The sequence below is a fragment of the Panthera pardus genome, unplaced genomic scaffold, assembly GCF_024362965.1.
Source record: "Panthera pardus isolate Hobbes unplaced genomic scaffold, ASM2436296v1 HiC_scaffold_12, whole genome shotgun sequence".
In the NCBI taxonomy this organism is placed as follows: Eukaryota; Metazoa; Chordata; class Mammalia; order Carnivora; family Felidae; genus Panthera; species Panthera pardus.
Window position 1 is genome coordinate 113809689 of NW_026526677.1, and position 13289 is coordinate 113822977.

The 13289-nt window shown below is 46.3% G+C and overlaps 1 protein-coding gene across 1 annotated transcript in view; it reads left to right on the forward strand.

Annotated features, from left to right (window-relative positions):
- The window catches only part of MMP20 (matrix metallopeptidase 20), a 51553-nt gene that overhangs the window by 19968 nt on the left and 18296 nt on the right, over positions 1-13289 (forward strand). Inside the window, exons 7-8 of the mRNA XM_019433656.2 lie at positions 9341-9477; positions 10710-10866. Of these exons, the coding sequence (XP_019289201.2) occupies positions 9341-9477; positions 10710-10866 (294 nt within the window). The remainder of the gene's footprint in view (positions 1-9340; positions 9478-10709; positions 10867-13289) is intronic.

A 13289-nucleotide genomic window follows, 5' to 3' on the forward strand; every position in this document is an offset into this window, starting at 1 on the left:
GCCATTTCCTCAGGCAACTAGCCCCCATCCAGAGGTGCGGTCCAAAAGTCACCTCGTTAACATAACAAAAGACACCTTCATTGCTCTCCTCACCGGAAATTCCAAAGCAGCTCCGTGCCAGGAACCCAGAGGGAGACCAAATACATACTTGCTATTATAAATCACAAAATCACGGATGTATTAGTGGTTTTGATCATTCTTCTGTGGCCGAGAAGTCTGTAAGGAAAGGCATACCTGTGGGGTTAGTCTTCAAATAACAAGGAGGTTGTAGAAAGGGGTCAAGCTTCAAGCCACCTACTTTTTGGACATCCTTGTTCGTTGTTTAACTGATCAATAATAGACCCACAGCATATGAATAACATGCAGTTGAAAAATGCATGTGTGCAGATGTGAAGGAACATCTGTGAAGGCTGTGTCTGATGGTTAATATCAATAATGACCATGATTAAGCCTAACCGGCTTGAGGTAATTTGGGGTGTCATTTCTAATGTCATTTTGGGTGAAAGCCCCGATTGCCGTAAACAGCGTGGTGATAGCAGCTAGACAGAGTGCTCATGTTTGAAGAGCTGTATCATTTTCTGCCGTTGGGTAGAAGCGAATTAATAAAGAGACACCCGTTCGAACGAAGTAAAGCTGAGACCGCGGTAGGTCTTTCGTGACTGAGGGAGGCCAGGGGTGGGGGCCAAACTGGACTCACCAGTTGCAGTCGAACAAAGTGCGCTTAGTGGAATCCGATCATGACTAAGGTGAAATATACAAATTTGCTGGAAATTTCCTAAGTTTACGTTAGGTGGTCCCTTTTGTCTTGGGGCTCTGGCCTCGCAGGGAGCTGGGGGACTTGTGTCCGTGACGCTGATTACTGTGGTCGCTTCTTTTCTTGGAGGGAAAGAGAGACCCACCAATGCTCACCCCGCTCCCCGCTTTACCGGGGACAGAATCCATTCACAGCGGAACAGGCCGAGGTAGCTGAGGCATATGCATGTCTGAATACCTTTTTATTCCTTTTCTTCACTGAAAAAGTGTTCATGGAGCCCTTATGGGGGCCCAGGCACCACTGTAGTGGCTGGAGGTATGAAGAAAGATAAGTACTCGCCCTGCCTTTGCACACCTCGGTTCCATAAGGGAGAAAGACATTCACAAACACTGCCATCATCGTCCGTGCTCACACAACCTCTCTGTGCACGTTAGGAGAGACAGCAAGCTCTCTGGGGTCTAGTTTTGTTTTTTTTTTTTTTTTTTTTTAAATTTTTTTTTTCAACGTTTTTTATTTATTTTTGGGACAGAGAGAGACAGAGCATGAACGGGGGAGGGGCAGAGAGAGAGGGAGACACAGAATCGGAAACAGGCTCCAGGCTCCGAGCCATCAGCCCAGAGCCTGACGCGGGGCTCGAACTCACGGACCGTGAGATCGTGACCTGGCTGAAGTCGGACGCTTAACCGACTGCGCCACCCAGGTGCCCCTCTGGGGTCTAGTTTTATAAGGGTACCAGTCACGTCAGACTAGGGCTCCACCCTCAGGGGCTCGTCTAACCCGGTCACCCCCGACGTGTCCCGTTGGGTGGTTATCACCGCACCATCACACTGGGGGCTATGCTTCAATATGTCAGTTTGGGGGTAGGGAGCGGGACACATTCAGCCCATAACAGAGTAATCACATTTTTAAACATGTTGTATATCCTTCCAGATTTTTTTCCAGATAGAGAGAGATACTAAATATGGGAGGGAATCAGGGATGTCCACAAAGATGGGATTTTATTAGATGATCTAATCTATAAACCTTTTGTACTCAACAGTATCTCATTTTTCCATGCCACTGAGTTTTGTCATCTTTTTTATATATATACAAACATTACTCCAGTGAAGAGATACATCATCATGTATTTAACCAATCCCATACTTAGAAACATCTCAATTCTTTCTCACTTTTAAAAATTAGCAACCGCCTGAACTCAGTCTTCCACAGTGGGTGGGCGTCAGGGGCAGATTGGAGCAGAGCCCAAGTTTTAGTGACTGGTGGACTTGGTGTAGATTCTGGCAGTGTCTCTTACTGATCAGGTAACCTCGATCAGAAAGAGCACCAACACCACGGGCAGTCAGTAATGACAGATGATACATTTCGGAAGGGGAATCTGAAAATCTGTGTCGTGGATTAAGGCTTAGGAACAACTTGAAGGCTTCTTATTATTATTAGCTTTTAATGATTTTTATCGATACTTATTGATTATAGACTTTTTATTATTACCAAAAAGTAAAGCAAAACAGAATTGGTGGGCTTTGAGCCAGGAGGGCCAGGCGTGTGGCGGGAGGGGCCTGGGTGTGGGGAGGGGCGGGGCTGTGCTGGTGGGGGTCAGACAAGGGCAGGTGGCCCTGGCCACCCCCACCCCCGCCCCCCGAGGAAGAGATGAGATGCTGGTTGTACGAGACAAGACGCTGAAGTCAAAGACATTACGCCCTTAGGTACAATTGTAAGTGTTTTCTTTAAAAAAGCAAAAACGTGTTTCAAAACCCTCAATTGATCAAACCATGAGTGTTTAGCAATTGCTAACAACTATTTGATAGGGTGTCGTCATAAATCCTGGGAGTGGTAACAGAATGCGAAGGGAAGCCTGGGTGCAGGAGACACTGAGAAATGGGTGGGTCAAGGGACAGGAATGCTCAGTCATCACCCCCCTCGTGTCCTCCCATTCCGCTGGGTTGGGGGGCGGGGCCGGCAAGCCCAAAGGTTGAGGAAGTACCCGAGGCATGGAGTAGGAGTGGTCCCTTTCCAAGCTGTCTGGGGGCCCTGAACCTCTCCTCCTCCTCTTTGGGACGGGTCGCTCAGACATCACAGGACATCACAGGGACCCCCATGAGCGCGGCACTTACAGTGATGAGCACTCTGTTATCAGGTCCTTACGACGGCCAGTGAGGTATGAATGATGGTTCCCTTTTCACAAGACTCTGAAAAGCCACAAGAGCACAGAGCTGGGGACCGACCACCTTGTGAGCAGCCAGAGCCCTCACCCCCACCGCTGACTCCCTGCCTCCCTAGGTGCCATCTGGAGCTCGAATCCCATGGCTGCAGCTCTGATCCCCTCCTGGTTGTCACCTAAAGTCCCTAAGTGCTTGCTAAGCTTGGACAAAGAACAGAGAATTCTTTCAAGGCACGGCAGGCCATTGTTCTCCCCCAGCCCAGGGTTCCCCAATAATCCATGGAGGAGACAATTCAAACCGTGGACGTCATAACCACACAGTGTGCAATGCAGAGCTTTTCACGGTCACCGTGAGACGGTTGCACACTCTCGCGGTGTCTACAGGTCCATTGGAACATTCCAGCGTTCTGTTTGAAGAGACTGGGCTTCGACTATACTAAGGTGAACGTCATAAATACATACGACTTACATACAAGTGTATGCCCATGTTTAATTCACACACGTTTATTCTTTATGGTGGACGGCAGAATATTAAGGCTTTCCCACATCTCCTCAGGCAATTAGGGAAGAGAAGGGGACAAAATTGTAGTTGTGTCTCTCAGACTGTTGCAGGTTTTATCCAATTTAATGTTACCGATAAAACCAAGACTATCCCAGCCGGCAATAGACCTCACAAGAGGAATAGCATTTTGCTTATGGAATAAGCCTGAGGCTTGACTGTGTCCACATCCTTCATGTTGGAGGTGAGAAAGGTGGGCCCTGTCTGTCTGGCAGCCCAGCAGACCCTCCTGCCAGCCGGGTCTTCTCACTCCTGGTCCAGAGTCCATCTTGTCCCTCACACAGAAAACTGGCCATGCAGGGGACCTCCCAAGGGAAGCACTCGACGTGAATGCCGTCTAGCCTTCTGACGCAAATGCGCTGGAGTGTGCAGGGAAAGGGCATGAGGGCCTTCATCTACCACAAGGAGAAGAAAGTCCTTAGACCATGGAGGTATGTGGAAAATGTTTGAGGGGCTTGTCTGCATTCTGTTTTATTCTCAAAACACAATTCTTTATTAAGGATATCCGTCCCTCACTAATGGCTGCATCCTGAACGATGTTACGCATCTTAGATCATCACGCAGAGGAAAACATTCCCATCAGGCTACGCAAGGAAATGCAGAGGATGAATGAAGGGGCATCCTGAAGGCAGTCGCCTGCATGACCTGGCTCATTCAGTGAGGAGATAGTGGAAGAGAAGAGTCAAAGACAGCAGACAGGAAAACCACAATCTGTGAGAAACACTCGGTGTTAGATGTCCACAGTGATGGTGATGGTGATCTAGTTTTACAGAAGCTGGTGCTCAGGGGAGCACTCACAGTGGCCCCGTGGGTCCTCCCATGTGGACGAGGCAGCGGAGGATCTGAAAATGAACCCTAATAAAAACATCTGACGTTCCATGATCACCTACACTGTGCTGTGCTAAGCATTTTCCAGACGCTTACTCATGTATGCACAGTGTTCTTTTCCCCAGCTGGAATTTTAAACCTACTTGACATCAGAGACAGAAACCCTTCATGGAACCTCAAATAAATGAAGGAAAAGAGGATTCCCCGCCCCCCTGGCCCCCCACCAAACGTGATCAATGGTGGAAAAGGATGCCGAACCCATCAGACTGAGGACTGAAGTAAAGAGATAGGCTGGCCAGGATGAGGCGTGTCATTTCAGCGGAGGAGTGAGGAAGGAATCCAGGTCCTGGGGAGCAAAAGAACAAAAGTTGGGGGGCATGTGGAAACGGTAGATACGGGTCGTTCACCTGAGAGTCTTGTTGGTAGCAGAGAGAGGTAAATTAATGGCTGGATCAGGCAGCAGGGTCCAATGTGGGAAAATAACCAGACATGGTAGAAGGCATGACAAGGAGCCAGTGGAGAAACTTAAGTGCGAAGCTCCTGGGGAAGGAGGGACAATAAACTAGAACTTTCTATGTCTGGCATCCCCCAGGACTCCGTGGCTTTGAGCCCAGCCTGCACACCTGAAGGCTCCCTGGCAATGTGTTTTTTCTGGGTATGAGATTGCATCATGGAAAGGGAGCGGGAGGCAGTGTATTTACTTGGACTGATTCTCCATTGTGTATTCAAGAATTCCAACAAAGGGGCGGAAGGTAGAGTAGGAGCCCGGATTCCTTGTCCCTTCCGAATACCCTCCTGGCTGAGGATGAGCCTTGACAGCTTCACAGGTTCTGGCTGATAAATATGGACGCCCAGGCTCCTCAGAGGGGTATAAACAAGCTAAGGACCCCACGCTCTGCTCTGGCCGTTTTTAAGCACTGTCTACATACGGGTCTTCAATTTTATAAACTGTGTCTTCCTTGGGCTCCAGGAGATGAGCGACGACTGTTTTATTTCTTGGCGTCTATCTGGTTCGTGGAACCCCCAAAATGAGTGGCCTGTCAGCCAATGATGTGATAGTTTGGACTTCAGAGCTTCCAATGACAAAAATTTCACATCGGCGAGACAGATTTAGAAAGAAACTTAGCTCTACAACTTCAAGGTTACCTGTCACCAATCAGTACGTTTGCAGGGTGGAAACATGTCTTCCTACGGTATCTACAAATTATTGTAAGAGTAGTCGAGAGCTTCTAAAACACTTCTCTGTGCATTATCTCAATCGATCCTCTGAAGTATCGGCACAGATAGCATGATATCTCACTTTTATTTGACAGGAAATTGAGTCTCAAAAAATTGAGTGACACACATGAGGTCACACATCTCCCCAAGCTCCCTTGCTCCTGTCACAAGGCCACACAGCCCCATCTCCATGGGACGTAAGCAGAAATTAGACCAAAAGCATCAAAAACATAGAAGAAAGATCCTTCTTCCCCCTGAAACTAGGGAGCAGGATTAGAGAGAAGAAGGGTCAAGGAGGACAGAGGGTCGAAGTCAAGGAAAAGTAAAGGTCCCCATTCGGCTCATGCTGAGTTACTCTGACAGTCGGACAGTGAGGAGGTGGAGGCCTCTCCTGAGATGAGAGGTGAGAGACAGAGAGACGGACAGGCTCAGCCCACACTAGTGGGGAGTGAAGACGATTGGTACAACCAAGAAAGAACAAAAGTTCAGCAAATGTGGAGCAAGTGCCCTGGTGTTCGGGGGCTAGAAAGATGGATAAGCCATGACCCGGCCCCAGGTGAACGCCAGGTGAAGGTTGTGGGTAAACGAATCTCAAACTTGGTGAATTAGCTGCTGTTCTTTAGGAAAAGGGAATAAAAATTTCAGAGACTATGAAAGTTGGTGATCTCTTTAGCGCCTCTCCATCCCTGGCACCGATTTATGAAGTCAGCAAATATTTACTGAGCCCTGACCACGTGCCCGGCACGGCACTGGCTCCAGGGAACCAAGAGATAAACAGTGCAGCTAAATGTATGATCAGCAGATCTATCCTGTCAATAAGTCCCATTGTCCTGCCCCTCTTATCAAAGATCAGATTACAGACTATCGATAGGGTGTTTACCTATTTCCACTGCCAGTTCCAATACATCCTCCAGCTGGCCTTGTCCAAGAAGTACGTGGATTGTCTTTCTTTTTGCTTAGATTTTAAACCCATTGACAGATGAATCCGGAGATTATTTGCTGTACTCGGTGGGAGAGCGTTGTCAATTTTCATTCATTTATTATTGTCATCAATAGCTCCAACTTTGTGGATCCTCTGAGTATGGGTTCTGTTGCTTCACTACCCACCATTAGCATCCTGAAAATGTTCATGATTACAGATTATTCTGGAACTCGCGCTGTTTTACGTAAGTGATGGATAGTATTTATTTCTACCTTATGTGTCCAGTTTACGCATTACAATACGTTGTGACAGTGTTTCAACCAGGATTTCGTAACTTGGGCACTACTGATGTTTGACCAGGTAGCTCTTGGTTGGCTGGGCTGTTCATGGATGGTTGGATGTTTAGTGGCATCCGTGGTCTCCACCCATTACACTCAATAGTACTGACCATCCCCAGGTACAACAAGCAAACTTGTCCCCAAGCATTGCCAAATGTCTCTGGGGGCGCAAGATCGTTCTTGGTTTAGAATGCCGACTTTCCTTCGATCTGGTCCTCACAATACCTGCAGTATCTGAAGTCAAGGTGTTTTTACAAAGGAATTTTAGATTCTACCACGTGTGATAAGTTCTGACAGTACGTTTTCTCCTGATCACTACATTTTCCTCCCTCTCCTCCTGAGTCATTCGGGACATCTGTGTCCCTACTGCACCTGAGAATGAGGCTTAAGTTTGCCGAAAGTCACCTGTTGACTTTTAAATGAAAATTAATGGAAATGTTTCCCAGCTTTATAGTGCCCAAGGAGAAAGAGGTAGGAATTTGTCTGAGCCTTGTCAGAGACCCGATGCAGGTGGTGACTCATCCCCAGAGGATATGTCTGCTCCTCTCTGCCCGCTCTCCTCACCTCCTCTTCCCCAGCATTCTCATCCCTGCAGCGCATGCTCGCTCGGTGCCTCGGTCAGCATCTAGCACCGTGACACGAACAGTCAGCATTTCAGAACTACATATTGAATTAAGTGAAAAACACTTGATTTTTTGGATTTCTCATCAGGTTTTTATTAACAAAAGTCAGACGACAGACTATGAACTTGACCTTTTTGTTTTCATTACCCAAATCTTCTGGGTTCCCAAACCTGCCCTCCTGTCCTGGTGGTGGAGAGAGAGAAGGGAAGGGGGTCCCTCTTGCCTTCAGACAAGGATAGCTCTGATTGGACGAGGCACCAGGTTATGAACAGAGGAAACCTGAGATCTGGGGCTGGGAGTGATCATGTGGAGGAGATCAGTGTGAGATGAAAATCAAGACAGCTCTGTCTGCCGCTAACCACCAGATGACCTCTGGGCCCACCAGCCTTCCTGGGTCTTGGTGTTTCATCTGTTAATACATGTTCTAGGTAAGACTGTGATGTGAAGGGCGTGGACGGCGGGGGGCGGGGGGGGGCCTACGTGGATGCCTGCCACCCTGGGGTGCCCAATTGGTGGGTGGGTAGCAACTAGGCAAATAATAATTTTTAGGATGCACAGTATCTAGCTGTTTGGCACTTTACAGTTGGTAATACACTTTCCAATCACTATCTCGTTACCCTCGTAATGACCTCATGGGACAGGCCAGGTATCAGTAGTTGTATCTAAGAGATGATAGGACTGAGCTTAGAGATGCCTGTCAGAGTTAGAACCCAAGCCCATGTCTTCTAAAACACGATGTGCTTTTCCTTCTGCATCATGATGCTACTTAGGAAACATGAACACATGTCTCTTGTAATAAAGCTCTTTTAAATTTCAACATCAGCTTACACCACCTCCCCTGGGACACTTTCACCACAACGCTGAATGCGACGGAACTTCCGTCCCGTGGGGCACGCGCTGTGCTCCCAGGGCGTCCTGAACTTGACTCTGCAGCACAACTACCCGGTTGTAATTATGGTCATAACCGCCTAATCACCTACCTGTCTGAATTATACTTGCCTAGTTACATACCCGTCTGGAGAACTGTAGCTCCTTGGGGGCTAGGCCTGGGTCTGTTCAGTGTTTCATCATTGGTATCTGCCACAGTCCCTGCCGATAGGCGCTCGCTGTATCTGTTAAATTAACTGAACACGAAAACCCAACGTAAGATTGAGGAGTTCCTACCCTAACTACCCAGAAAATTAAATGTCAAAACTTTATCACAGTTTCACTCTCGGTAAATAATTTTATGTATAGATTCTAGTTTCTACAGAGTCAAGTAAGCTCTTCATATTTTGTAAAAATGACTTTCACCTCCAAAATTCAAAATGGACCACATTTATATTGACAGTTTCAGCCCAATGCCCTTGTGGTACTACCATGGTTTTATGGAAACAATATTGGAAGAGTTGTTAAACCTCGCATTAATTTGTGCGTGCCAGATTTTCTGTTAACAAGCCATCAGCTTCAAGGATATGAACACTTTGAATAGCTAAGTATATCAGCAGTATAAATGATCATGGTTAATGTTCTTGCTGGTTAATGGTTCTGGCGGGAATAATTCGCACCTCCTAACCACAAAGTTTTGGTTCGTTTGTAATATTCATAATGTTAACCTGGATTGAATTTTCTTTTTGTGAGATCTTCATTTTTAAAAGATCAGAGTAGGAAAGGGACATGTGTACCAAGAGATAGTTCCGACGGAAGGTGCACAGCTTAAATGTGTAAAATCACCAGTAAAAGGGGATTGCAGAGATGCTAAAAGAACAAAAGGGAACAAAAAAGAACAAAAAGGGAGAAGAGCTATTTACCAAGGTCAAAAAACGGATGTTCTCTTTGCAAACAAGGCAAGGGTGAGAGGCATTTAGAAATGGCCTCCGATGTGTGGCTGGCAGTACGTTTCAGTCCGAGTCCCATTTAAGATCAACCTCAACCTTGATGTCTTGTCCATTGGCCAACAGGATTTTCTGGCGTCGTCAGGTGCACATGATGGCAGGGATCCGGCCCAGCACCATTACCAGCTCCTTCCCCCAGCTTATGTCCAACGTGGACGCAGCTTATGAAGTGGCCGAGAGGGGCACCGCCTACTTCTTCAAAGGTACTCGACAGACCCCCGAAGGGAAGACACGGCAGGGGGCAGGGCCCGGAATGCTGGGATATCTGGTGTGGTCAGCCTCTGTCCCATGATCATGGAGCGTGTTCCAGTCACACCTTCTCAGGTTGGGTGGGAGATGCCACTCTGCCATTACAACAATGGCAAGAATGGCAATGACTGTCAGAGCCAGGACTTTACCCGAGACAGGCACCATGCTAAGTGACAGCACCCCCGGGGGCTACAGACCTGGCTCCTGCCCCGCAGAGTGGCACATCCCACTGAGATCCTCCAGTGAACAGAAGCCAACACAGAACCCCGTGTGAGGACAGCACCCTTGCTATGTGCCCTGCGGGAGGCAGCTGGGCATGAAAGGACCCCTGTGGTTTTAGGAGGTGGGCATGCACAGTGTCACTCCCTGACTCCAGCCCTTTCCTGTTTGCGTGACTCTGGCCAATTCTCTTCATGATTCGCTTCGCACAGTGATTATAGGAACACCGACCTTGGAGATGTGACAATGGCTAGCCAGTAGACTTACCCAGTTAAGGACAACTGTCACTTTTAGCTCCTTTTTCTTGATGCCGAGGTTAGGTAAAGATGGAAGGCTGGTGCCACCTTAAGAATCACAGCACTGGCACGTCCCACACCCATCCTCTCCCATGCATGGGTATGAGACCCAAATGAGATTGTACACATGGAAAGTGTCTTGAAAAAATTAATGTGTTAAATGTAAGACACAATTGTATCAACGTTATTGCTTTCTTAAGGCATCACTTGAGATTTTTGCCTCAAGAGTAGTTTTAATTGAATAAAATCTCATATATTGGTTAATAGCCACCGTGACTATCCCATAAACCACTCCCGTCGTGACCATGCGTAGAAATCCTCATGAATGAAATGCCTTACTGAGTGGCACAGAATTTTTGTAAACTTTTTTCATATATAAATTTTTTAAGGTTTGGGTTTTTTTTGTTTGTTTTTTTTGTTTGTTTGTTTTGTTTTTTTTTTGTTTGTTTTTTTTTTTTTTTTTTTGATAGAGCGCACAAGCAGAGAGGGGCGGGCAGAGAAAAGGAGAGAGAATCCCAAACATGCTCTGCACCATCAGCGCAGAGCCCCATTTGGGGGTCAGACTCACCAACTGTGAGATCATGACCTGAGCCAAGCTCAAGAGTCAGACGTTCAATCGACTGTGCCATTCAGGCGCCCAGAGTTTTTGTAAACTTAATTTCTGTTTTCAGGCCCCCACTACTGGGTAACAAGAGGATTCCAGATGCAAGGTCCTCCTCGCACTATTTATGACTTTGGCTTCCCAAGGTATGTACAGCGAATAGATGCTGCCGTCTACCTCAAGGATGTGCAGAAGACCCTTTTCTTTGTCGGAGACGAATACTACAGGTATGGCTCTTCTCCTTTTGATTTTCCAGATGCATTCAATGAGAAGGGAAAATCCTTCAGCAAAAAGAATGCAAAGCAAGTTAGCAAAAGGCCGTGGGCTCCTCTTGGCCCCTGGGGTGCCATTTACTCATGGTGGACACTGTCTCAAAGATACAAACTATCCAAATGAGTGAAACATTCATTCAGTAATCCCATTACATGTTCTCTAGCACATGAAACACACTCATGTTTCAATGCACTGGATCTCCAGTGGGTGCAGCTTCCCCAAATACATGGCTACCCGCAGGGAGTGCCTGGGGGTAGAACTGACTCCCTGGATGTGGGTACCAGTGTATCCCAGAATACACTGTGATTTTGTGCAGAATGGATGTGGTCATGACTGTGGGGCTCTTCGAAGGAAAGTTCTGCTGAAAGGAAAAGCACTATTGCTAAGTTCTTTCATGCAACCCAGACCATGAAGGCTCTTCCTATCCGTAGTGGATCACATAGGATAGCCCTGTCCCACCTGCAGGGGTCTTTATAAGCAGACTGAGCAAGGCGCCATCTGTCGACCAATCCCTGCACATGGGGCCACACCTCTTCCCACCTGCTGGGTTCCTGTCCTTAACTGACTGGAGTTGAAGGCAGAGCACACTCTGCCTCTACTCCCCACTCTCAGTTCCGAATTGCCTGTTCATCCAAACTTCAGAAGAGGGAACTGAGAAAACCAGATTCTAAGCAGTTGACTGTGCTGAATACATCAGGTCCATGAAGGATCTGTTGGTAAGTGGGAGAGTACCCAACTTGGGCCCAAGGGTTTTCATCTTTATGTCACGTAACTATTTTTAGGTTTTTATTTTAACTCCCGTTGGTTAACGTACAGTGTGATATTAGTTTCGTGTGTAGACTATAGTGATTCCACACGTCACCGGGGCTCATTACAACAGGTGCCCTCCTTAACCCCCATCATCTATTTCCCCCATTCCCCACCTACCTCCCCTCTGTAACCATCATTGTGTTCTCTAGTTAAGAGTCTGTTTCTTGCTTTGTCTCTATTTATTTTTCCCCTTTGACCCTATGTTTCTCAAATTATACATACAAATGAAATCATATGGTATTTGTTTTTCTCTGACTTATTTCACTTCATTTCTCTAGCTCCACCCACATTCTTGCAAATGTCAAGATTTCATTCTTTTTGATGGTTGAGTAGTATACCATTCTATATATACACCAGCTTTTTGATCCATTTATCAGTCACTGGACATAAGGGCTCTCTCCACAGTTTGGGTGTTGATGATAATGCTGCTAGAGACATGGCGGGGGTGGGACCTGTATCCCTTCGAATTAGTATTTTTGTATCCTTTGGATAAATATCTAGTAGTGCAATTGCTGGGGCGTAGGGTGTTCTATTTTTAACTTTTTGAGGAACATCCATACTGTTTTTGCAGGGTGGCGGCCCCAGTTTGCATTCCCACCAGCAGCGCAAAAGGGATCCCTTTTCTACACATCCTCACCAACATCCATTGTGTCCCGAGTTGTTAATTTTAGCCATTCTGACAGGTGTGAGGTGGTATCTCGTAGTTTTGACTTAAATTCCCCTGATTATCAGTGATGTTGAGCATATTTTCATGTGTCTGTTGGCCATCTGTGTATCTTTTTGGAAAAAATGCCTATTCAAGTCTTCTGCCCATTTTTAATTGGATATCTGTTTTGGGGGTATTGAGTTTTATAAGTTATTTATAGATTTTGGAGACTAACCTTTTATCAGATATGTCATTGGCAAATATCTTCTCCCATTCTGTATGTTACCTTTTAGTTTTGTGGGTTGTTTCCTTCACTGTGCAGAAGGCTTTCATCCTGGTGAGGTCCCAATAGTTCATTTTTGCTTTTGTTTCCTTTGCCTTTGGCAACATGTCTAGTAAGAAGTTGCCATGGCAGAGGTCAAAGAAGTTACTACCTGTGTTCTCCTCTAGGATTTTGGTGGTTTCTTGTCTTACACTTAGGTATTTCATCCATTTTGAATTTATTTTTGTGTATGGTGTAAGAAAGTGGTCCAGATTAATTCTTCTGCACATTGCTGCCCAGTTTTCCCAGTACCGCTTGTCGAAGAGACTTTTTTCCATTATATATTCTTTTCTGCTTTGTTAAAGACTAGTTGAGCATATAGTTGTGGGTTCATTTCTGTGTTTTCTATTCTGTTCTATTGATCTATGTGTCTGGTTTTGTGCCAGTACCATACCGTCTTGATGACTGTAGCTTTGTAATATAGCTTGAAGTCCGGAATTATGATGCCTCTAGTTTTGCTTTAACTTTTTTTGAGGTTGCTTTGGCTATGCAGGATCTTTGTGGTTCCATACAAATTTAGGATAGTTTGTTCTAGTTCTGTAAAACATGCTCTTGGTATTTGGATAGGGATTGCATTAAATGGGTAGATTTCTTTGGGT